Source organism: Electrophorus electricus, chromosome 17, assembly GCF_041902795.1.
Source record: "Electrophorus electricus isolate QZ-2024a chromosome 17, ASM4190279v1, whole genome shotgun sequence".
In the NCBI taxonomy this organism is placed as follows: domain Eukaryota; kingdom Metazoa; phylum Chordata; class Actinopteri; order Gymnotiformes; family Gymnotidae; genus Electrophorus; species Electrophorus electricus.
In genome coordinates, this window is record NC_137513.1 from 21706513 (window position 1) to 21729838 (window position 23326).

The following is a 23326-nucleotide window of genomic DNA, read 5'->3' on the forward strand; positions in this document are numbered from 1 at the left end:
TCAATGGTATATGGCAAGAGAACAGGACGGAAGTGATTAAGGGGTGCTGTATTCTCACGTGCTGATTGTCCGGTCCTGGTCTGTTACTGTTAGTCATGCCTCAAATCAAAACCTTACCAGCTTGCAAGCTTTTCATGGCAATAAGCCACATCATCACACCTCTTCTGTCAGTGATCTTCGGTTCCCCACATGCACATAGACTGACCATATACTAGCACTGTCTGGGAGAAACCTACCATGCCTAGAATGTGACGTTGGCCTGTGGAACAGACCGAGAGGAAGCAAGAACCCATGTAAGGACAGGAAGTGACCATCAGCACGTGAATGGGTCTCCGCATCATCTTGTCCAACTCAAGCGCTTATTCTTTCTTCAAACAGTGACAGACTCTTTGAACTGAAATTGCATTTGCTTTCCCCTTTTGCTGCAGTTACAGGCACAATCAAGCTTCCTGGGCACTTCATTTAAGCTTCTTGAGCTTATGAAGGGAGACTGCAGTAGTGGAGGTTTACATGTGGTTACCGAACGTACGGCCACCGAGCATGGTGGGCAAAATTCACGCGTTGCTTAATTAATACACGCATAATTCTAATAACTAATAATTCTTGAGCACATCTCACTTGTGGTAACTTTCTTTCAAATTCCACACACTGTGACAAAAAACTTCTTGTAGTTCTTTCAAAAGTATCTGACCCTACATAACCATAGAAATGAATGGAAAACAATGGATGGGGAGTCATCGTCCATGAGCAGAAAAACCTTAGTTAAAATAAGTCAAAATGAATTTTAGAAAAAAAAATTTTGGCAATGGAAACTTTTCTGTCTCACTAACCCAAGGTGACCCGGCACAGGCCCCTCCAGTGGCTAAAACACCTTCACGATGAATGCAGAAGGACTCGCTGTCATCTATCTGCAAGCATGGCTGTGTTATGCAAATCACCAGGAGTTTACAATAGTGGCTACATGGCTACCATCCTTTCCACACAATTTACATTTACAGCATTTAGCTGACGCTTTTATCCAAAGCGACTTACAACTATGACTGAGTACAACTTGAGCAGCTGAGGTTTAAGGGTCTTGCTCAGGGGCTCAACAGTGGCAGCTTGGCAGTGGTGGGACTCAAACCAGCAACCTTCTGATTACAAGGCACCTTAAGCACTGAATTTTCGTTAGCTTCTGAAACTAAGGATGAAGAAAAATAATACAAGGTCATTTTGCACATTTGTATGTATATATTGCTTACTGTTGTTTTTAGTGATCATTTTGACAATTAGGCCCCAGTTCTTATTGCCAACCACAGTAATGTGTGGATAATGTGTCTCTTTTGCACAATAACAATGTGAACAGACACTGACTTGCTTTTAGTTGTTTTTACTTTTTTATATACATACAAATGTGCAAAATATTCTGTTTGGCTTGAAAGCTTTTCTCATTTATATACATTTTAAATGACTTTTTATTCTCTATAGCACTGACTTGCTTTTACGGCAAAACTCACCAAAACAGAGATCAAGTGAACTGGATCAGCACAGTGTGTTTAGGGGTTTGTGAATCTTTACACCAGGAATTCATAAAGTCATATAACACATAGATAACGCAAAGATAACAAATATGTGTATGGGTGAAATGAAAAAAATGAATGAACACAGCCTACACTGACTGTTCGACACACCTCAGAGCATGTTTGCTACCAGCTGGCTTACTGAATATGTCTGATACATCGAAAGAGCAGATCATTCACACTCACTAGATGTTTCCCTCTGAGCTCAGACCTCCACACTATCTGATGAGCTACAGTGGGAAAAAGCCCAGATGTTACGGTCCTGATTTCTCTTGGTACTGATTGGCCTCCTTGCTTGGGCAGGAGGTCCCAGGACACCCCAGCCCATCCCCCACCCCCCCAAGCCTGTCTGAGGCATGCACCATAAATTTCCTGAGAGAATATTCCCAAGCCATGTCTCTGGTTTTCCAGAGAAACCACACATGTGGTATATATCTGGGTTTAGATTAGAAGACTGAACGGGGGAGGAATACATCTTAAAGCTATAGCTCACTACTATGAGCACTTGTGACAGACTTCATTAGGGTCAACAGTCAGTTTAGAATGAAGCTAGTTGTTTATTTTCAATATAAGAACACTACTGTGTCCCTTTTAAATGATAATACACTAAAGTAACTTAACTAATTAACTAAGTGAACAAATAAATGAATGAATGAATGAATGAATGAATGAATGAATGAATGAACGAGTGAAAGAAGTATGGGAAAATAAACCAAACTGTAACAGCAATGTGATGATACAATTATGAGTAAGGTTTGCAAGTCACTTGTGGTTTGCCCTTGAAATACATGCATGCTCCAGTTCCATGGAGAGCTCATGTTATCTAGTACACAGACAGCATGGTGGTTGGCTAGTGGAGGCCGGGGGGATGTGAACACTATTGTTTCGCTGTATGACAAAGCATGTAATGCTGTCAAGTCAGAATCTATTAAGACTCAGCCAACCACAGAAATCCATGGGAAAACATTTACAGTCTCCACACACCACCTGGCTTCTATTAGCAAAGAGGGGATTATCACACACACACACACACACACACACACACACACACACACATCAAACTAATGCCCCCTCCTCCACAATTCACACACTTGAATACACTATGACGTTGAAGATGCACGCTAACAGTGTTGTAGTGGTTCTAAACCATGAACACTGGTGTAAATTACATCATGGGACACCATCGTCCAAACCAACCCGACCACGCTCCGAGCAGTGATCCTTCACTCTCGCTCGGCCTGTGGAGAGGCACTGTGCCGGCGTTGGGACAGCCCCTGTTTTAGCAGAGGAAGAAGAGACGGCACAGGCGCTAACGTTGCTCAGACGGCGGCGCAGGCCTGACGCAGCAGGCAGCTGCGTTGTGTCAGGCCCCGATGCGCGCGCTTGGCCTCCCTGACGTTTCAATCAAAGAGATAAAAACCACCTCTCCGACTCACTTTCGCTCAGGAGGACACGGTCCGAGCTGCGATGGTCACGACGGGGTTTGACGCCCCGCGGAAGCTCCCGTCATCTCCGACACAGCGGTGCAGCTGCAAAGAGCAGATCTGGAATGAAGTCATTATCCTGTGTGGGGCGGTTGCCTTCATTTCCAGACTCACCTAAACAAATAGATCTGAAGTTGAGAAATCTTAGAAAAATAGCACATGTGGTCATGGCAACCCATGCTATTGCCTAAGACGGTTGTCATAAATTACATAATTATAGTGCAATATGAAGCATGGTCTTGAAGTCATCCAACCTAAACCAAAAATGTCAGACTTTCCCCGAAAAAGCGAATTGTGGTTGGCACGACAGGGAATTTTTGCAGTCTTTTGAGGATCACCAACATTGCTTGGCTCTGGTTCACTTGCGTGTCACCTTCCTCCCAAATTACTCGGAACAAAGAAGAGAAAACCTTCGCTGCCAAGTTCCCTGACCAGCCAACATCGACTTCCCACGCCAGAACTGCCTGCCAGCCCTCACTGGTACTGTGAGACATCTCGCAAACAGGAGAGGCCAACGACACCCAGCAGGAAGTTCAACCCCCCACCCCGTAGCTTCGTTTGATTGGAGCACCGCATTGGTTAACCAGCACTTAACCACATGAAAGATGTGGCACTCGGGGCACTGGGGATCACAGTGCTGCTTTCGCTGGCTCTAATGTTAGCTGGCACTAGTGACAGCCTCAGGTAGTGCCCAGGTGGCAGTAGGGGTGTCGTTGGACACAGGCATTACCACGAGACACATCTAGTCTGCAGGATACTGGAGGTACAGACTCCTCTTTCCTGTGTTGTCTTACTGTTAAGGTGCTGGCATTTGTCTGTTAGTGGAAAATAAATATCATATCATGACTGGCAAAGATTTAAAGAGCTTGGTAAATGCTTTAAGAAGAAAAGTTGCAATATTATAAATATAAGAACATCCTATATTATGGTGTAATAGGGTATTGTATCTTGTTTTAAATAAGATTTTGAAAAAACCTCCACAATGGCAGAATGTCAAAATTTTAAAAATAATAAGGATCATTCTATCAGTCTATAGATTAACGTCGATATAGTTGCGGTTAGTTACTATAGATATTAATCATTGACTGGTCAAGACATCATTGTTTGTTATTCACATGTAGATGGACACATAGACTGTAGGGTTATTAAATTTCATTGTACTGAGACTGTTTGCAACAAAAATGAATATATATGTGCTGTCCTCTGATCTGCGTTGCACACCATCATCTCTGTTTACAGGCCTGACAAAGATAAGTGGGTACAAGCTCAAGAATGTAATTGAAGGTTTTCACTTTGTCTTGTATGAATCTTACACAAACACAGGAAATTGTGATCGCACACACACTTGAATGCACAAACACATACGCTGCTCTCTGAAATTATTTCACAAGACAGAATCCTCTTCCTAAATGCAAGAGCCTGCTGCCAAACCAACCATGTTACATTTTTTTCAGCTCCTTCTTTATTATTTATGCACACGCACACACACACACGCACACACACACACACAAACACGCACGCACGCACGCACGCACGCACGCACGCACACACACACACACACACACACACACACACACACACACACACACACACACACAAACACGCGCGCACACAAACACACACACACACACACACACAAACACACACACACACACACACACACACACACACACACAAACAAACACGCGCGCACACAAACACACACACCCCATCATGAGTCACTCTCTGTTGGTGCCAACAACCTCGTGATCAGCTTGCCCAGTGAAAGTCTTACCCACACAGCCTCCAATGCCACTGACGTCAGGGAACACAATGGCGCGAATGCAGGAAAGCCCTTCAGCCTCCCGAGATTTGCACAGCCTCGTGGGTAATTGGAAGGGACTGGTGAAGTGACAAGCCATTTACAACAGGGCTGGAGTCAAATTACTGCCCACTGAAGCCTATTAAACCTCGTCTCCTTGAGGGAAAAATCGCACTCTGGCAATCAGGAGGTAAGCGAGTTGTGGAGGAAAATACAGTCTGAAATTCCTTTGCACTAGACACTCTTACTGAGAGCCTCGGCAGACTGAAACTAAGCCTCTGCAAGTGGCCTAGAGTGTGGTTTTTAAATCCAGAATGTATCTGGAGTCACACGTAAGGAAATGAAGAGTGAGTTTCCAGTGGTTCTAAAATAGGCAGTAAATTGGGCTAAATAGCTATCCATTTTTATCAAACAGAAAGGCAGTGCTCTTACATTCAAAACAGCCGTCAGGATAAAAGTTAGCCGAGCGAATTTCACTGGTGTCACAACTGACCTTTTATAGTCAGTTGTTTTCACAAATGCATCGGCTGTTTAGAGGACACGTTATTCTGTTTCTTTGACTGGGTAAACATACTACTGTGTCCTAGGTAAATGTTTTCTTTGTTCAACATTTAAAATCAGAATTTCAAATAGAAAAATCCATTTTTATGAACATCGCTGCAATTTATGCACAGAGTAATTATTCTGTGCTCCCTAATTACTAAAGAAAATACGACCTGAAATAAACTCTGAAGAATTCATCCAATTCCAGAGTTCCGGATGCAACCAGTGAGACCCACAGGAAGCTGTTTTCCTACTCCCCACATGTGGAATCGCTCCTGTAGTCCCAGTGCCCGCGGCTGTCTCTACAGCGTGGTCTGTCACACGACAAGCCGCCTATAAATTTAACAAATGATGTCACTGATCTGGGCAACGTTGCACGGGACGGCACCTGCAAACGATCACATCATAGCAAAGAGGCCCCATCAGCTGCACAAAAATGACCTGTAGCTTAACTATAGCCAACTTAAGTGCTGTTAACATGGGTTGGAAAGTGGCCGAGCGAGGGAAAAAAGAATATTTTTACATTTTTGAATCATTTATTTAGAAAGGTATCATTTATCATTTATTTACTTTTAAAAACATATCAGACAGTAAGCTACGTCAGTCCTACTCTAGAACATTTCCCAGGTTAGATGCTTTTCTCTTATCTATCCTCTTAGAAATATTGTGAACATCCACAGCAAAACCAACACACCATTCACTGTGACTGGATACATAAAATAACCCACCAGCAACAATATCAATATTTATGGCCTTTACATAGAACAGAATTCTATTTACCAACAAATGACACTCATTTGACTATTGCTCTAAGGCCATTCAAAGGTAAACAAATAAAAACCTCCATTTTATTTGACTGCTTCCTGTCGGAAGCCGCGCGTGTGCTGCTTGGTGTCTCCAGAGACAAGCTGGGACCCATTTCGCTGGGACTGTTTGTGGTGTCTGAGCCCCAAGCTGTTCTGGGATGTATCGGCAGCGAACTGGATATGGCTGGTCCTGAACAGCACGCCTGGCGCTAGGGCAGGGCCGAAGGGGTGGGGGTGGGATTGGCAGTGGTGGGGTTAGTGAGGGGGGCAGTTCTTGGGAGTGTGTAGAGTAGGGAGTGTTATTGGTGATTAATGTATGCTTTTAAGTGCTCCCCTGGGCATCATTTGATAGTGCATTAGTGAAATTAGACCGAGACACTAGGTTCGATATTACAGATGAACTCGGAGATGAAATTACTCCTCTGGTTCAGCTGTAGCAAGGCAGAAGTGCAGCACAGATAAAACAAAATACAAGCAAAACATAATTCATTTCACAAATGCACAAGATAATCTGTAATATTTGTACAGTAGGTCACATCTCTCTTCTACGCTAGCATGTTTGCGGCTGATTCCTTTTTAAAGAAATGTTCATCTGCATGAGAAAATGCAGAACCTCGGGACCCTCAGATAAAGTTCACGTCTTACTGGAGCCCCATTCCAGAGAAGTACACGGCAATGAAAGTTGTGAAACATCAAAAAAAAAAAAGAAAAAGAAAAATTCCTTATGGAAATGTGGGCGAAGTTTAGGTTCCTTAAAAAAAGGAACAAAAAGCCCTTTGGCAGTAAACATGTTAGAAGGAATGTCCTTTAATGTGGTCAGAGCGGTGGGGCTGGCCCCTTTGCTCATGATAATATACGGGGCACAGAGTGTCCTGAGTGGAGAATGCTCTTCCCTTGCGTGATTTCCAGTCTTCCGCAGTCAGCCTTTGTTTTCACACGGTCAGTAGCTTTGGATGCACCCTGTCAGGGAGGAATAACCCCATATTCAGCTCAGGGAGAAGCCGGCGTTTGAGGCCCCGTGTTCAGGGTGGGACCGCAGCACGGCTGGCCTCTGGATGCCACGCTTATGCCACCCTGCCACTGCCCTTCGGTTGTGTCAGCCTTTGGGGAACGGAGGTGTGACAAGGTCTACCATGAGAAAGAGACCCACCGGTTATCAATACAACACGCAACGGGAAGGAAGGGAGACACCCACTGCTTAAAAGAGTTACAGCCACGGTGAGACAGTGCGCTAGTGTCCTCCATTTGTGTCTCTGCACGAGCATAGACAAACAGCCGTGCCTCGTCAGGGTAGACTGTTAAAAACGCGTGACAAATCTGTTGGTTCAAATTGAGCAGAGCGTTCTGATCCACACGGATAAATTGCATTCTAAGATCCACTGACATATCTGACTGAAATATATCAGCGCAAATGCTCACCCCTTAACATACAGCAAACTCACACGTTTACCCATAATGCCCATTCCACAACACAAGGTTCACCAGCGTAAAACACTTAGAGAGAGATTTTACTCAATTTATCAAAATATTTACCACAAAGTTGCTTTGGAGTATAAACTATTAGATTAGACTTTTCCAAAACACTTTTGGGGGTCTGGGAGAGTTGTAAGTTGCAACATCTTTTTGTATCACGTTAAATAATGCACACCCATTTAATGTCCGTCCATGTTGCGGGTGCGGTGTTGGGGAATATAATTCTGTTTATATCCAAGTAAGGGCAAACAGCAAAAAAAAATGAAGAGGCTGAAGACGATGATTTTGCCATATATGCCTGCTCATTTACGTTTTCTTAAACATCTGCCACAGCTCTGTTGACACTGCTCATGTTAAAACGTGTCTCCAAAAGGACAAAGCACGGATTGTTAATTTACTTCAGGCAGCGAGCAGGCCACCTATCAATAACCGCCTAGACGCGGATGCGTTCGTTGGGAGGGGGCAGACGGAGTGGAGGGGCTTCGGCTCCTCCCGTTCTCTGGGAATCCAGAGACTGCACTGGGTCTCGTTACTCTCGACCTCCCCAGGGGTCTGGCGCTAACCAGCCTCTGAGCTAATGCCCCCTTTATAGGATCAGAGAGACATCTGTTTATGGGAGCCTGTCTCACTGCTGGGTGCCAGAGACAGGCCACTATTGACACGAGTTCGCAGGACTAGGAGAGGAATGAAGAACTTCTCCGCCCCGAGCTCACAAATCGGCAAAGGTGCAGTCACGTGGGCGGAGTCAGGGAGGAGAGGCACGTCTGGAGGGCCTGTGTGTTAGCTAGTGCCGTGCATCCGGTAGTGCCCGTGTTCTTGGAAACACTTCAGACGCAAGCTGGTGAAGTCCAGTCCTGGTTTTCTTTGAGTTAAAAATAGCTGAGCTGGAGACAGTGACTGCAAAGTCACACCTCAGGTGTGAGAAACACCCAAACAGTAGTGTGTCTGTGTTTTGCCATCTAAAGACTCTCCATAGAAAGTGCAACACAACTGGCTCTCACTATCGCTAATTATATGAAATCCAGCATTTTCCATTTCAAAAGGGCCAGAGAAATTAAAGCAACCATTGGTTGAGCCCAGGCGTGCTGCCACAAACTTCATCGACTGCATAACACATGAGCTTCAAAAATAAAAACAGCATTTATGAGGGATTTAATAAAAGAACGTGTTTTGGTTTTAGAGCTGGTCATTAAAAGTCAATCCTGCAACCTGCAGTAACTCAGGCTGTGGTCTGGCTGAGGGCTACATAGTCCTCTGCCCTGCAGAATGTCACAGTAATGAGAAGATTAGCATGCTACATACTCGGCTAGCCATCTGGCTGCGGCGCTTGCTGACATCATGCAGTCCCTACGGCTCAGTAGTAAAATATGAGAGTGGAATTTTCTACCTCATGTGCCTCTAACTCTATGGGCTTCGACTTTCTTTTATGGCGTCGTCACTTTTAGGTTTTTTTTTTTTCTATTAGCGTGGCCGTTCAATTCGAAACACATGGCCAGTTGGTAGGTGTGCGTAACTGACCGTGACATCGAGTGAACCCAGGCCACTGTTAATATGGATAAAGGCATTATTACATGCATGGTAAAAGAGGCGCTTTCGAAGATGTCTTATCTAAGGCTGCAGTGCCAGAGAGGACCGCGTTCCGCGTTAGGAACAAGCGTGGTGTACTGCCATCACAGCATCTGGCGCGCAGCCGTGATGCTGACGTTTCTGTAGAGATGAGGATTGTTGAGGATGAATGAGGATGAATTTGATGATGGCTGGTTTGCCTTCCTGCCCTCCAGACACCTGCGGAGGGTCTCAGGTCGCACAGGTACAGGGCAGGTTAGCAACTGTCAGACTGCCACAAAGTAAATTTGTTCTGCATGGCCTCGCAGCCATGGGGTCACGTACAAGAGTAATCTGAGCCCAAAACATAAACACAGCAAGCCTCGCCCCCAATCTCTGCCCCCCCCAGAAATCCCAGCTGCCCTCTTGGGACATATCTCGACAAGCCAAATATTTCACCCCACCATAACAGTAACAATTCTTTGGCATGCCCCCAACCTCCAAGCCGGCACATACAAATAGACCTCAGCGCTCTGCAGACATCCAGACACAAGGACACCTGTCTGCGTCCGTTATGTCCTCGCTGGCCTTGGTGTGAACTGTCCGGCCAGGAGAAACGCAACAAAGATTGCCCGAGTCCTGGGTAATGAAAACAAGGCATTTTACCGAGTGAGCTGGAGCAGAACTGCTATCATGTCCCTCCAAACAAACGACACTCCTGCAGTCGGTGCTCAGAATGAAGTCCACGCACGCTTAGCATTTACCAAGAATGCAGAGACATCAAATTACAATAATAACTGAGCAGCGGATGTAATCGCACCAGTTCAAGCTTGTTTATGTACAGAGCAGGTCGACGAAAATCTTCTTTCCTCAAATCTGCGCTCGTTCAGACTGATTACGGATCAAAGCCCCATGGATGTTTTGAGAGTGAAATATCAAGCTGCTTTTATAGTCTTGTGATGATGCACTTTGCTGATGTAATTGTGTTAGAGAAAGTTCAGTCTCTCCATCTCACAGTACACGTTCGCCGTCACTCTCGTGCGCAATTACTGTAGATTCAATATTCTGCCACAGATAACGTCTTAGCAGAACCTTACCAGCTACGGGGGACTTCTAACAGAAACACTTACTGAAATAACAAGTCTCAATTCAAATTCCATGCCACTGCATCAATTTAATGGCTTGTACACTCGGGCAAGAATTTAAAAACAGACATCTTTCTGTAATCACGGCTCGCTGACGTAAGAGAAAACCAAGTTCTTACCTGTTCTTCCGTGCCTCCTCTTGGTGGACATCTAGAAACGAGACAAAATGATGGTCAGGGTTGAGTTCACATCTCAGCGGACCAGATCCCAACCGCTCACACCCTAACGGGATTTAGCCTGTGAACACGGGCAGTGCCCACCTGACACAGGCGTCATGTCTGCATCCTCTGGTAAATTGATAGTTGTGCTGGAGATACACAGACCTGCGTTGGTGTGGACTGAACAGGAAACTCAACAAGTAGCATCTAACTCCATGTTTATCTGAGCAAAGTGTCTTAAATGATAATGCTTCTCTCTAGTCATCTTGGGAAAAGCCAACTTGCTGCAATGTACCTTCTTCCACAAAACACGCAAGTTGGTGAACTGACCAGAGGTTAGTGTGATGTGACGCTGCCATGCCCCAGCCCAGTGCAGTGCTGTCCGTGAGCTGACCAGAGGCCAGCTTTAGTGCGGCTTCTACTCGTTCAAGACAAGGTTGGGTTACCAGTCGGTGGGAATCCCAGTCTCCTGCCTCAGCTTCCAACTCCTGCCCACTCGCTGACATGATACCACAATTAAAGTTTTAGCATTTGTCTCAGAAACGAACAGGTCGCAAAGTGAAACACAACATTGGGTATCATGACAAAACCGACGAAACAGTAAATGATAGCCATTTCTCTCAAAACATATCTGGTGCTCACCTCCTCAACATTCCCTAAACAACGCGGCCTGCCTCCGTCTGTGCCCAAGACTCATGCGTTTTGTAATGTCTGGAGTTCCCCTTCCTAGTCACTTAGTCTGTTGCATTTGGCAGGCTTGTCTAACCCCCAGCCACATTATACATCACACTGGAGATCGCTGAAAACTTTACATATGTTAGAATAGATGTTCCAATAGCTAGCTCAGGTCTCGGGCAAGGTGTGCTGAGAGCTCCTTCTGCAGACTCTTCTCAGTCCAGGCCTGGATCTTTCCACTTTCATTCCCAGGAAAAGTCCAAATTCTCTGGAGCTTTGAAGTGTTCCGAGATTTGTGTACATGCCCTATTCATCTGGCACAAGGGAGACCAAGGAAGTGACAGAGAAAGGGAAGGCCAGGAGAACCGCAACGGAGCACGTAACACAGAGGAGAAGGAAAAAAGGGAGAATGTGTGACAGAAATGAGAAAGAGATACAGGAAGGACAGATGAACGCAAAAGGAGAATGTGCATGTGTTTGAGAAAGAGAGAGAAAGAGACAGACAGACAGCATTGTGTCTGTGTGTGTGTGTGTGTGTGTGTGTGTGTGTGTGTGTGTGTGTGTGTGTGTAAGAAACAGTATAATAAATAAGAAAAAAAAAAAGGTCTTGGCATCCATTGAAAAATGCCCCCAGAGCGCTTGGCCAGATGGAGTCCCAGGAGCGAAACTCTCCGGCCTCCCTGCAGAAAAACGCACGCCTGCTATATATAGCTGCTTCTCAGCCTCTCTCAGCAAATCTGAGCACATTCCATCACAGCCCTGACTTCAACATCACCTTTAAGCTGTTCGGTCCGGTCGTAAATATGGCTCGTGCTGAAGGCACTTTCGCAGAAGGCTCTTTGGCAGAAGGCGAGGAAACAGTCAGAGGGCTCATCCGGAGAGCCCGTCCGGAGAGCCCATCCGGAGGGTCCCTCTGGAGGGCCTGTCCGTCTCACCGCAGCGGAAAGCGGCCGGACAGAAGGCGCTGGCTTTCTGACTTCACCGCACGGACGAAGTGGGCGAAAGGCAGGTCACCCGGTTTGGGCGATGTGCGATCGAAGTCTGTCTTGGGGGAAAGGTGTAGCCGTGCTCCGCCCCGGGCACGTTTCACTGACACAGCCTGGGCACGTGAGACGTCTTTAGAGAGGAGCGTGCTGGCATGTTGAAGAGCCTGCACGTGACCTGGTCTGTGACCTGAAGCTGCACACGTGACCACAGAGGAGGCTGTTCTGGGTTACCCCTGCTTGCTCTGGTGTGGTATGCTGGGTTTGGAGGGATCTCACTGCAGAGAAGAGGACAGCTCCTAGGCTCAATGCCAGCGTAACAGGACCATGTATCACTCCACCATGCATGTATGAGCATGTACGTGTGTATGTGTGTGTGAATGTGTGTGTGTGTGTGTGTATGTGTGTCGGTAAGACACCCAAATCCTCGAAAGCAGAGTTACTGGCAGGCTTCATGTCACTAACCATGTCATAAGTATATATGTCTTCAGGTGAATCTCAGTAAACACTATAATTTCACTCAGACCCTTCCAAGACTTGTACAGTAAGTGAGGTTAACAGACAAAGTCAAAAGAACTAAGAATGGAATCTACAACTCTTTTATGACTGACATATCTATACAACAGGTGTCATGGAGAAAATGATGTACTATTTACATATAACAGGCTTAGCACGGGAAAACATTCCAGTGTATCCGATACACTAGAGTACACCGGTCAAGTGTTGGCCTGTCTCATCACTGCAAGGCACTGTTAAGACAAACACCGTCTTCCTACATAACATACCAGCTGACAGGACAAATTATTGAGAATCTTCTGTATTTTCAAAGCCACTATGAATACGACATACAGACATATTGGACTGCTTAGGAACTGTGTTTACTCTATATTAACACGCATTGTATGAAAACCTATAAAGCTCTGTGCTGCTCTGTCTGACTTAGAACAGAAACTGAAGGTTTCACTTCCCCCAACACCTTTAGGAGTTCCAGGGAGAATAGCAAGACCTTGCAAGCAGCACGTGGTGGTTGAAATGAAGACAGAAGGAGTGAGTGGAATAACAGGAGAAGGGGCCATCACAACAAGACACAGCAGCCCTGGCTTACAGACATAATGTCTCCTCGGGCTCGCGTCAAAGAGCAGGTCTCAGGCTGAATAAGACAGGACCGGATCACTTAGGCCTGGAAAGCAGTGTCAGCATGACTGCAGGTAAAACCCTCAACAGCCCTGAGATAACCTGGCTAGGCGTGAAAAGACAATGGGAGAGAGCCGTAGAAAAGTCAATCCACTTGAACCACCCGTTTGTGGAATGACTGCTCTGCTGGAAGAGTTTCAAATGACTTCCAGGGCCCCAGAAGGGCTGAGGGCTGCTATCACACACACACACACACACACACGCACACGCACCTTCCTGAGCTCTTCCAGAAGCCTTTAGCCATGTTCCCATGCACCTACACAGAACGCACCTAGCAGAGCCACGCTGTTCAGCTACGCCGAGATTAAACAAACACATCTGGCCCTGTTCTCCGGCTGGACGGAAAAGGAACAGAATTCCCAAAGATATTGTACTCATTAAGACCCAGTGTTGCTCATATGATCGCATTTGGGAAACGATGTTGGGGGTTGGGGGGGGGTTGGAGCCCTTTAAGAGGTTCATTGCACCATGCATGAGCCCTGGCCTCACCCCCTCAACCCCTCACCTCTCACCTCTCACCCCTCTCCTGTCCCTGAGGATCCACCAGCGGAACCAGAGCAGGGGAAAACAGAATGGAACATCAACAAAAGCACTGGATTCCTCTGGTGGCCTAAAACAAAACATGTATCTGTGCAACATGAGAGGGACAGCCCCTTAGAGGTCGAACCAGAAAGAGCTGTCAGAAATACTTCCAATTCTGCATTCTCCTGTTGGTGTTTTACATATTACTAATCACACTGAAAACCAACAGGGACATTCTGGTAAAGCAGAAATCAGAGAGAATCCATCCACACTCGTGAGAGGAGTTGGTGCTCCTCTACATTCTTCAGGCCTCATCATTTTAACAGAAAACACACATTCCCTGTATTTTAAAGCTCAGGTTCATAAGCTGAAGTGTTCAGTAAACAAACCGGAGTATAAAATGTTATCGCTAATAAATGTTAGTAACAATGCAGCTGCTCTTTCTATAAAAAAATATGATTTCACAATTGCGCTTCCTTTCACCCAGCAGAGATGATTTACCGTGTGCTCCAGCTCTGAACGAGCACCGTCATTTATCATCCGCTGCGCGAGGAGATTACGTCGGATGACAAACGGTCAACATCCCTGATCAAACTGCAGTGATTAAAAAAACAGATGCCCTGAAATCCAAGCGTTGACTGATGGCCTCCTTGGAGGTGAGTCGGCATACTGTCTCTCTGAATCCATTCGTTTCATTCCATGGGTTAAGAGGAATCTTAGTTGGATCGGAAGGGATCTGTGCTGGGCGCAGTCCGACAGCACCGTGTCTTAAGCTATCATATGCACTGCGATCGTGTGTCTGTGTCAAGAGCTAAGACGTGCTGCAGATGCCACTCATCACGTGTCCAGCATACTTTATGCTGATCTGAGTACAGCTGGCAGAGCAGGCGTTACCACCACCAACATTTACAATGCTTCTGTTGTAGTAAGTTGTTGGGGTAACTTTAACACGCATTCCATGGGAGCCTTTGCTCTTTTACCATCATGTGATCACAACCTAATGATATGCGATTTGCTCACATTAGGTTAAGCAGGATCAAAGCACCTTACCAAAAAATAAGGCAGATCTACTAAAGGGAGTGAGTGAGAACGAGTGTGAAATCTCGACAGAGTAAGATCAGCCACTTACCTCCGCCTTTCTCGGGCGTGCTCTGGTCACGGAGGATGAGTTAGACGAGAAGACTCCCAGGCCGTGGCATTCCTCCCAGTCCGGCCCTCTGGTTGTGCCACTGCTGTCGAGGGACTGACTTCCCAATGTTGCCCACGCCGCTGCCTTCTGCAATGACGACAGGACTGCAGTCAGCAAGGAGCACGAGGCACGCTCAGCCCAGCCTGGGCCGGGACAGGACGGCGCACTGAAGTCTCAGAGAAAGGGGAATTCAGCCCTGAGGTCAGTGGCGTGAAAAAAAACATGGACCGATAAAAGCTAAAGATTGGATTAAAGGAAAAATGTAGGTAGATCAAGAGCTGAAAAATAAGACCATTCCAAACGGGACCAGAAAGCAGGACCTGCTGATCCACTATGCCTTACTGAAGCTGGTTTTGGGCAACCGTTGTCATCGAGGCAGCAGTCGAGGAGCCTGGAGACGTGAGCCAGTTTGACCACCTCAAACAAGCAAAATGACACAACAAGGCCAGCAGAGCTCACCAACTGACGAACAGGACCCTCTGTGGGACACTCATAGGGAACCAAAAGCCAGTTTTGTTTCTTCCTGTGAACTCTGGCTTTGGGGTGGATGTGTTGCAAGCTTCAGTGAGCGTTTTGTTTTAGAAGTAGCGCTGAAAGTTTCCAGTGGCGAGCTCCCAACACAATGACCCTCTGTCTCAATCCCAGTCTGCAGCACGTCGTCTCTGCTGGCGTAACTCATCGTAAAATGGACGCCATGTGTCTACATGCAGTGGCCCCATGGGAGACATGGGGACATCCAACAGCCTCCTGCACTGAGAGTTTGGTGAATCAAAGAAACCATGATTATGCCCAGTATACACTGTCCCGCGGGACCTAGATCAGTAAAGCAGCCAAGTTTCATGGCGCTCTACTTATGAAGTATTTCCAGGGGTTAATGTCAAAAAATGAAAGTGCTCCAAGTATGTAAAACACACGTGTGTGTCTAGGCTGATGATTCATACGCACTCTCTCTAGGCTACTTGGACAAAACTGCTATAGGCCACCTGTTGGACAACGGTTGGGCAATCCAGCTGGAGGTCCGTCTCATTCCACTCCGATAATCGATTTACATTCAAGCAAGCATGACCTCCATAGGTACTGGCCATATGTACTGTTCTCAGGTCAGCGTTACAGTTAATATGGGAAGGCATCACTGTTTTCACTGAGGTTTGGGACAATGAATGAATCAGTAACTATATCTAGAGTCACCCAAATGACCACAAACCTGGGCTTTGATTAAAGGCGATGGATGTTTAAACAACTCTGACTAAAGCACCTCAGACCGACTAAAACACACTGAAGCTATTAGCTGCAATTCTACAGTACTCTTATATAGCGATTAAAGGTATTCAGTACAGCCAGAATGTAGTGCTTGAAAATGTTCAGTACATCTTCTGTTTCTAGAGAACATTTGAACATTTGTGCACACATACTGCTGAAGTGCGTCCCTGCTGCATAATAAGTCATTGGTCCAAGCAGCTGGAATAGTCACCTGATGATTTGGTTAACATCAAAATGTGAGTAACATCCGCATGGCGGAGTTCCCCTATGTTTGTATAAACCACTAATGTTATTCAAAAATGTAATTTACCCTAATGGATGTCCCAAAATGATTATACTTCTGTACCGAATTTATACAAAGGATACCAGAAACTGCTACCACAGATTTGAATTTTGAAGCATCACACAATCCTAAAAAATCTTCTCAACATGTTAACAAATCTTTCATTGTGTACTAGTAAGATTTAAAACAAAGAAGTAAAACCAACTGAGCCATAACCTGTTGAGTGTTTCTGTCACTGGTTGGCTGTCTCCGACAGGTACAGGGCGTGTCCGAGGGAGATGAGCCGGCACTGATGGCCTCCTCTATGTCCAGGTTGAGCTGGTCCAGCCACTTCATGAGCTGGCTCATGGACTGTGACCATGGAGATAGCGGGACCAGAGGAGACTCCTACAGGAAGAAAGCAAAACTGGTAAACCTCAGTTAAGCTTTTAGGACTGAAACATCTTTACTCTTAATAAGGCACATTTTCTCCAAACACTCAAAACATATCCAAACAAAAGTCATGTGATCAACCCATGCATTAAAATCATCGATGCAAGGTTTGTTGGAAAGGTGTGTGACCATTTGACTGCTGTTGGCTTTCCCTGTCTGGGTTATTTGAGCAGATTTTTTTTGTAGGAAGATCTTGTTTTTGGCCATTCACCAGAATAACACAAAGCCGTGTTGCGAAAGTGTGCTTAATCGCATACAACTAAAAAACACTGCAGAGAAACACGATGCCCTGAGCTCCGTGGAGCAAAACAAACACAGCGGAGCGGACTGCCTATGCATAGCCTGTGGGCATTCCTAGCCTCACCGCCTTCACCCTACCAAAGGGTATAAATAGACCAGCCCATCCAGCACAGATGCATCACTTGAATTTAGGAATCCGAGGTATAAAATAGCAGCAACTACTTAAGTCGTGCAGCCATAAATCATCACGGCCCCTTTGCTTCTCAAACAGGAAATGAAGGAGAAGGATGGAACAGTATGGAGATTTCACTGTAAGGTTGTAGTGGTGAAGCCATACTATTATGGGCAGCACTGTTTGGGCACTTCTTGGAATTGGTAGGGGGAAGTGGGGGGGGGGGGGTCTGGGCAGATCGGAGTTCTGTGAGTGCGCTTGTGTGCGCCCCGGGGCAAGCAGCACTCATCCCATCAATGCCCCCTCTCATCCATGCACAATCATGCTATTGATGGGTGTCATGCCAAAGTGGAATGCATTTATAAGAGGCAACTGAGCTACGAGGCTCTGCTGAGGGCCTGAGACTACAAGTCTACGAGTTCTATAAGTTCCCATGGAATGTGGAGATGTTAAGACCAACTGCCAGTTTTTTGAGAGGACATGGATGGTTAGTTAAGTTAAACCCTCTCACAAATTTCACATACAGTATTAAACACTCCATGGGGCGTGATCACTTACACATGCTTCCATGAAAGAGAAATAATTGAGAAACTGCAACACAAGCTGGAAAACAGGACGCTGGATGGACCTGAATGTCAGAGAAGCAGGTAGTGGCATCACGGTCCTCTCTGCAGGTCTGTGCTCTACACCGGGGGCAATGCTGGATCTGTGGTCATGAAAGCCAGTTCTGGGAAGCCCGTGATCACCCACTAATGCTCAGACACTTGACCGTCACTGAGAAAGTGGCTGACTAGAACCGAAAGCAGCAGCAAAGGCCACATGCTGGCAAAATCCCAGCGGGACCTCTCACTCCCAGGGTGGTCCAGGGAAAACTGGTGGAGGGAAGCCTGAGCTGCCCTCTCTTGGGAAATAAGTGTCGCTCTGTCTTGCTTCTCTGACCATCGAGAACCTTGAATTTGACGAAAGAATAGACATGTTTATACTGGCCAAATCTAGTCCCCGGTTAAGCCATGGTGGACTTTCTATGACGAGCAATTAATATCATTAAGGATGATAAGGGAAAGGTTTGTTTTGCAAGGCCACTAGGCAGACCCATGTCACAGACCCATGTGTCCTACTCTCACAGAAAGCAAGTTCATTAAAAGATCTGTTTTCAATCTTACAATCTGCTTTCTATTATACAAAGCAGTACTCTAGAGATTAGCATGATTAGCACATAGCTTGTGGGGGAGGCAGACTTTTGACCTGACACAGAAAAAATAGACAGTGTTACGCCACATTTCCAAGGTTTTCCACACACTCGAGCAAAACCAAGGAACACAGCTGAAAAATGCCAAATGAAGCGATTCTCGGAATGTGTGCATTTCTTGCACGGAATGAGCGGAATTCCCGAATTGCTTCATCCTCTATGAGTTGAGACAGTAGCCTCAATTCATTTCAGCTCCCTATTCTGTGCCGTCAGTTGGGAAACATACACTTGCCATGGCAACTGGGGCTAGAATGAGGGAACCCTCCGGATCGAGTCATCATTCTGGTCACCGAGAGCATTCAGAAAGGGAGAGGGCTATAACTGTATCGCTGCAAATTGGCCACACTAGAAGCAACGGTGCTGGCTCTCTGACATGTAAATGAGGAGCTAAGTGGCTGGCGAGGGCACTGCTCCGGGCTGCCTGCCACGGCTATACCACCCACAGAGACAGCCAGGAAGCAGTATAAAGGTGCAAGGATGTAGCACAAAAGGGCCACCACCCACCACATGCTTGTTTAACTGCATCTTATCTGGGGGGGTATATACAAGTCACTGAGTTCGAGGGTTTTTTAAGGAAATCTACAGATATTTAGAATGTGTATGAGAAGGTAATACCAAGGTCAGTTGATGTGTAAATCATCATCTCTCGGAAGGGCAGTTTTGCATGGTGAGGAATGTTTGGAAATGGTGCCCTCAGATGGCGACCACGTGGTGCTACATGCAAAACCTTATAGATCTGCATCTACAAGAGCTGTGCACCAAACCTCATGTATAATGCAACACATGTACCAATGAAAGCTTTGATTTTTGAATGTCACTCCTGCATATAGCATATAGCATGTTTTGCAATCTCTAAAGGCTAAGGTATCACCCCCTCTGCACACACACTCTTCGAGAAAAACCCTTTAGACAGTGACTGAGTAGATGATTCGTGCCGGTATTTGTCGAGTTGGTGCAAACAAGACAAGGTCAAATTGTCGGAGAAAGGTAGAGCATGCGTTCATCTCAAATCATGTGTGAAGACAGGAGTAGGACATGGAGGAAGAACAGGATGTGCTTCACAATGCAGGCATGGGAGGTATAAAGAAACCCTCCCAAACTGACCCAGGCACATTTTCATATAATGTGTCCCTTTCAAAACTACTTTGCAGAGTCATTTTAAACCAGCACAGCCATTCAGTGCAAGAGTTTCATTTTTTCACAGATGATTGAAAATTCAAAATGATAATTTACAATTGAGTATGATCATTTACAATTCAGTATTTTTCCTACAGATTTCTTTCACTACTCTGGCATTTGATTCCAGTAATGAACTCATTAATGAATTAATTCAGTAGAGTAAACACACAGCTTCATTGCAGATGGTTTGCCGCAAGGCACGGCCCATTTTTCGACAAACCCACCAGATCCATAAGTGTTCCCGTACCAAAATATGTGAATAAATGATCTTCAAAATGTTTTTTCTTATGCAGGCAGTGGGATTTTTATGAACAGAAGAAATGTAAACAAAGCTTTGCTTCACACACAAGTTCACAACAAGTTATGAACCTGTGAACTCAGCTTTGATGGTTCGGTTATCTGTTTTGAGAGCAGCGACATGAGGCTAGAGGAATGCGCTAAACTGATTGACAAAAACAGGACCTTTGAACAACATGTTCAGTGTATTCTGCATCATGGAGGCATTAATACTCAATTTAGAACAAATCTTTTTTTTCATTGTCATTTGGGAGTTCTTCACAAGGAGCCTAAGGAAGTCTGAACACGAAGAAGGCAACATATCTCACGGACATACACGAGGTACGGAGGGAGTAGCAGAAACATTCCTCCCTTCACTGAGGGTCTGGCTTCTGTTCTATTAAAAAAATAACACCAGCGTCCCTTTGTTCATCGGCTTGATTCTCAAACTCCTTCTGATATTTTTTGCAGGGAAGAAATTGGTGCACACCGGCAAAATGACATTACTGAATAAGCAGTTCTGCACAAAATGACTGCAAGGTACTGTAGTGATTCTGTAATGTGTCCCTCCGTTACCTTATGCTTCAAGCCAAAAAAAAGGAAGGATCTAGGAAATTTGGAATGGCTGTTCCTAATTTCACTTTGAACTGGCTGCCCTGTGCCCTGATATGGGAGCTCTAAGGGGTCTCCCTGAAGCATGCGCTGGGTTACGCACACACGGCACCATGTTCAGAAACATCCAGATGATGTCTCTGCGGCAGCCAGTGAAAACAGGCAGAACGGAGTCATAGGTCAGGCAAGGGTTGGGAAGTGAAGCTATAAATAATGGAGGGCTAAGTTCACTGCTAAATAGACCCTTCTGCCTAGACAGTGAAGAGATCTGGGGGGGGTGGGGGAAGCAGAGTGCTTCTAAATTCCTCCAGGGTCGAGATGAGGGTTGCGCTGTGCCCAAGGTTCCTGTTTACTTCATAACTACTCCGCATGTGAACATGAAGCTTGCACAGAGATCTATGGAATATTCTGTTCTGATCTTCTGGTCTTATGTACCCTTCGTTTACAGCATGAGAAGCTGTGCATAAAAATCACTTATTATGCGCATGCCGATATGTTAATGTATTAAAAGAATGCATTCTAATGAGCATTCTCACGGGAGAGGTTATCTATCCCACACATGGTACATAAATCTCTGGCCTCACCACTTTGCTGTTGCTTTCTTCCTCAGCCTCGTAGCCAGTGGTATCTGTGGAGCCGGCGAACGTAGTGCTTGAGCTCTTCTCCTCCACGTCTCCTCCACCCACAGTCCCTCCGCCCCCTGCTCCTCTCCTGCGCCTGGAGCCAGGGAGGGTCTCCCCACACCGGGACGTCTCCAAGAAGACATCGTCGTTATCGTCATCCTTGTCCTCTTCCGACGAAGGCTCGCTGGAGTTGGAGCTCCCGCGGCCGCCCCGGTGGGGACCCGGAGGGCAGCCGTAATCGGCGAAGGCGATGGAGCTGGGTTTGTGGTTGACGATGCGGGGGAGATCTGTTCCCCTCTGGCCGGAGAGGGGAGCAGATGTGGGAGGGGTGGAGCCAGGTGAAAGGGGCACTGTGGGAGGGCACGAGGGCTCCAACTGGGAGCTCACCACCAAAGCAGGAACTGGGCAGGGAGCACCAGTGTCCACAGCATGTCCACATCCATTTACTGAGACAAGCCCAAAATGTTTGTCCTCTTGTGGCCATCCCGTAAGGTCAATTCCATGACGCCCATTAGGATCATGTTTGTCTTTGCTGCCCACAGAAGATACTCCTTGGTCTTTCGTTGCATTCTCAATCACAGTAGTCCCGGTTTCATAGACATGCTTGCTCCTCTGAATGTGCAGATCTGTAGTAGGTCCCAGTTTAACCGCACCACCTTTGGGAGAACAGGCATGGTCTGGTGGAACAGTATAAATATCACCAGCATTTTGGTCCAACATTTTGGTCTCTAAGCAACATGGATGCGGACCTTGGCTAAATTGTGTCCTTCTGTGTAATTCCTTCACATGTTCTTGCAACTGAGGTACTGGTTTAGCACCATTCTTGGAGGAGATGTTCCAGAGAAGCTCAGGCCTGCCTTCAGTAGTGCTTCCTGTAGTTACTCCCGTAGTTCTACTGGGGGGCAGTGGCATTGCTGACGTCAGCTGCCCCTCCAAAGTGACCACAGGTACAGCGTCCATGTCTTTTTCTAGTGTAGTCTGGCCCTAGTCACAAGGTATTCCCAGAAGAGTCTTAGTCTGAACGCGCACTCTGCTGTGTTCGCCATATTTAAGCATTTGGGCTGGTCCACCAAAAGGCAAAAAATCTTCAGTGGAGTTTCACCTGCAATGAACAACAGGTAATCAGAATCATTCATGTCACGTGACGACAGCAGTAGTAGTGAATTTATTCCAGCATTTTGTTTCTAGTGTGAGAACATAACTATACGAAAAAATGAAAGTTATAGAATATTAGATTTTACTGCTCTCTGATACTTAATGCATGAATGATTTAAATGGTATGAATGGTTATATTGCAAATTGCACCCTGTTGTTTTCATCAGTACTGCGCTGCTGTAGGGTGGGTGCATTCTACAGCTCGGATAAACTGTACAGGACCAAACAGTGCTTAATGCCAAAGAAAACGTCGGAAAATGCCAGAATCAGTTTCTTCTTTCAAGTTGATTCACTGAGTATGCCTAGACCATAAGGACAATAACAGCAGTCGAGCCTTTTATTAATATAACACAAAGAAAACAGGATTTGGGTGATATACTCTTTCTGCTAACGCTAGTGAATTTTGAGACAGGTAGGGAATATCGGAGAGAGGAGAAAGGCACATCTCTAGAGCTGAACATCTGTCTACAGTCGGCACGTTCAAGTCTGGATCTGTTTCAGGAACGACGGTGGTGACATCAGTGGCATGAGGAATCCGGCTGCTCTTACCCCATTGGCTGATTTACAGCGCGCCAGTCCATTCATCAGCGCGGCCAAACGACTCCGGCCAAGCTGTGGTTAGTGGGTCTACTAACCCCCTCATTAAAGCTTATTGCCCCCAGCAGCCCCCTCCAACAAAACATGTATTCAACACAGAAGGACCTCCACATTCCGTTGTGACACCTTGGCTGCAGTGCGTCACCTGAACAGCTACAGTGGGGGAGAGGT

At 46.1% G+C, this 23326-nt stretch overlaps 1 protein-coding gene and 1 long non-coding RNA gene across 7 annotated transcripts in view; one reads left to right on the plus strand and one right to left on the minus strand.

Moving 5' to 3' along the window:
• stard13b (StAR related lipid transfer domain containing 13b) overlaps positions 1–21498 on the minus strand; it is a 55973-nt gene extending 34475 nt beyond the window's left edge. For 2 of the 6 annotated variants that reach the window (XM_035534446.2, XM_035534445.2), the window contains exons 1-2: positions 14390–14525; positions 10476–10506 (exon numbers count right to left, since the gene is read on the minus strand). In XM_035534446.2, coding sequence (XP_035390339.1) covers positions 10476–10506; positions 14390–14428 — 70 coding nt within the window. In that variant the 5' untranslated portion in view covers positions 14429–14525. Of the gene's footprint in view, positions 1–2995; positions 3019–10475; positions 10507–14389; positions 14526–15017; positions 15165–15419; positions 15634–16836; positions 17008–21364 lie in introns of those variants that run through there. The other 4 variants (XM_035534442.2, XM_081700462.1, XM_035534447.2 and 1 more) reach the window with 4 other exon arrangements.
• LOC118242589 (uncharacterized) lies at positions 4644–21527 on the plus strand. Its single transcript, XR_004776913.2, has 9 exons — positions 4644–5034; positions 13155–13380; positions 14379–14544; positions 16032–16151; positions 16461–16573; positions 16877–17029; positions 20444–20510; positions 20640–20708; positions 21391–21527. It is a non-coding gene; the product is annotated as an uncharacterized LOC118242589 (long non-coding RNA).
• The last annotated feature ends 1799 nt before the right edge of the window (positions 21528–23326 follow it).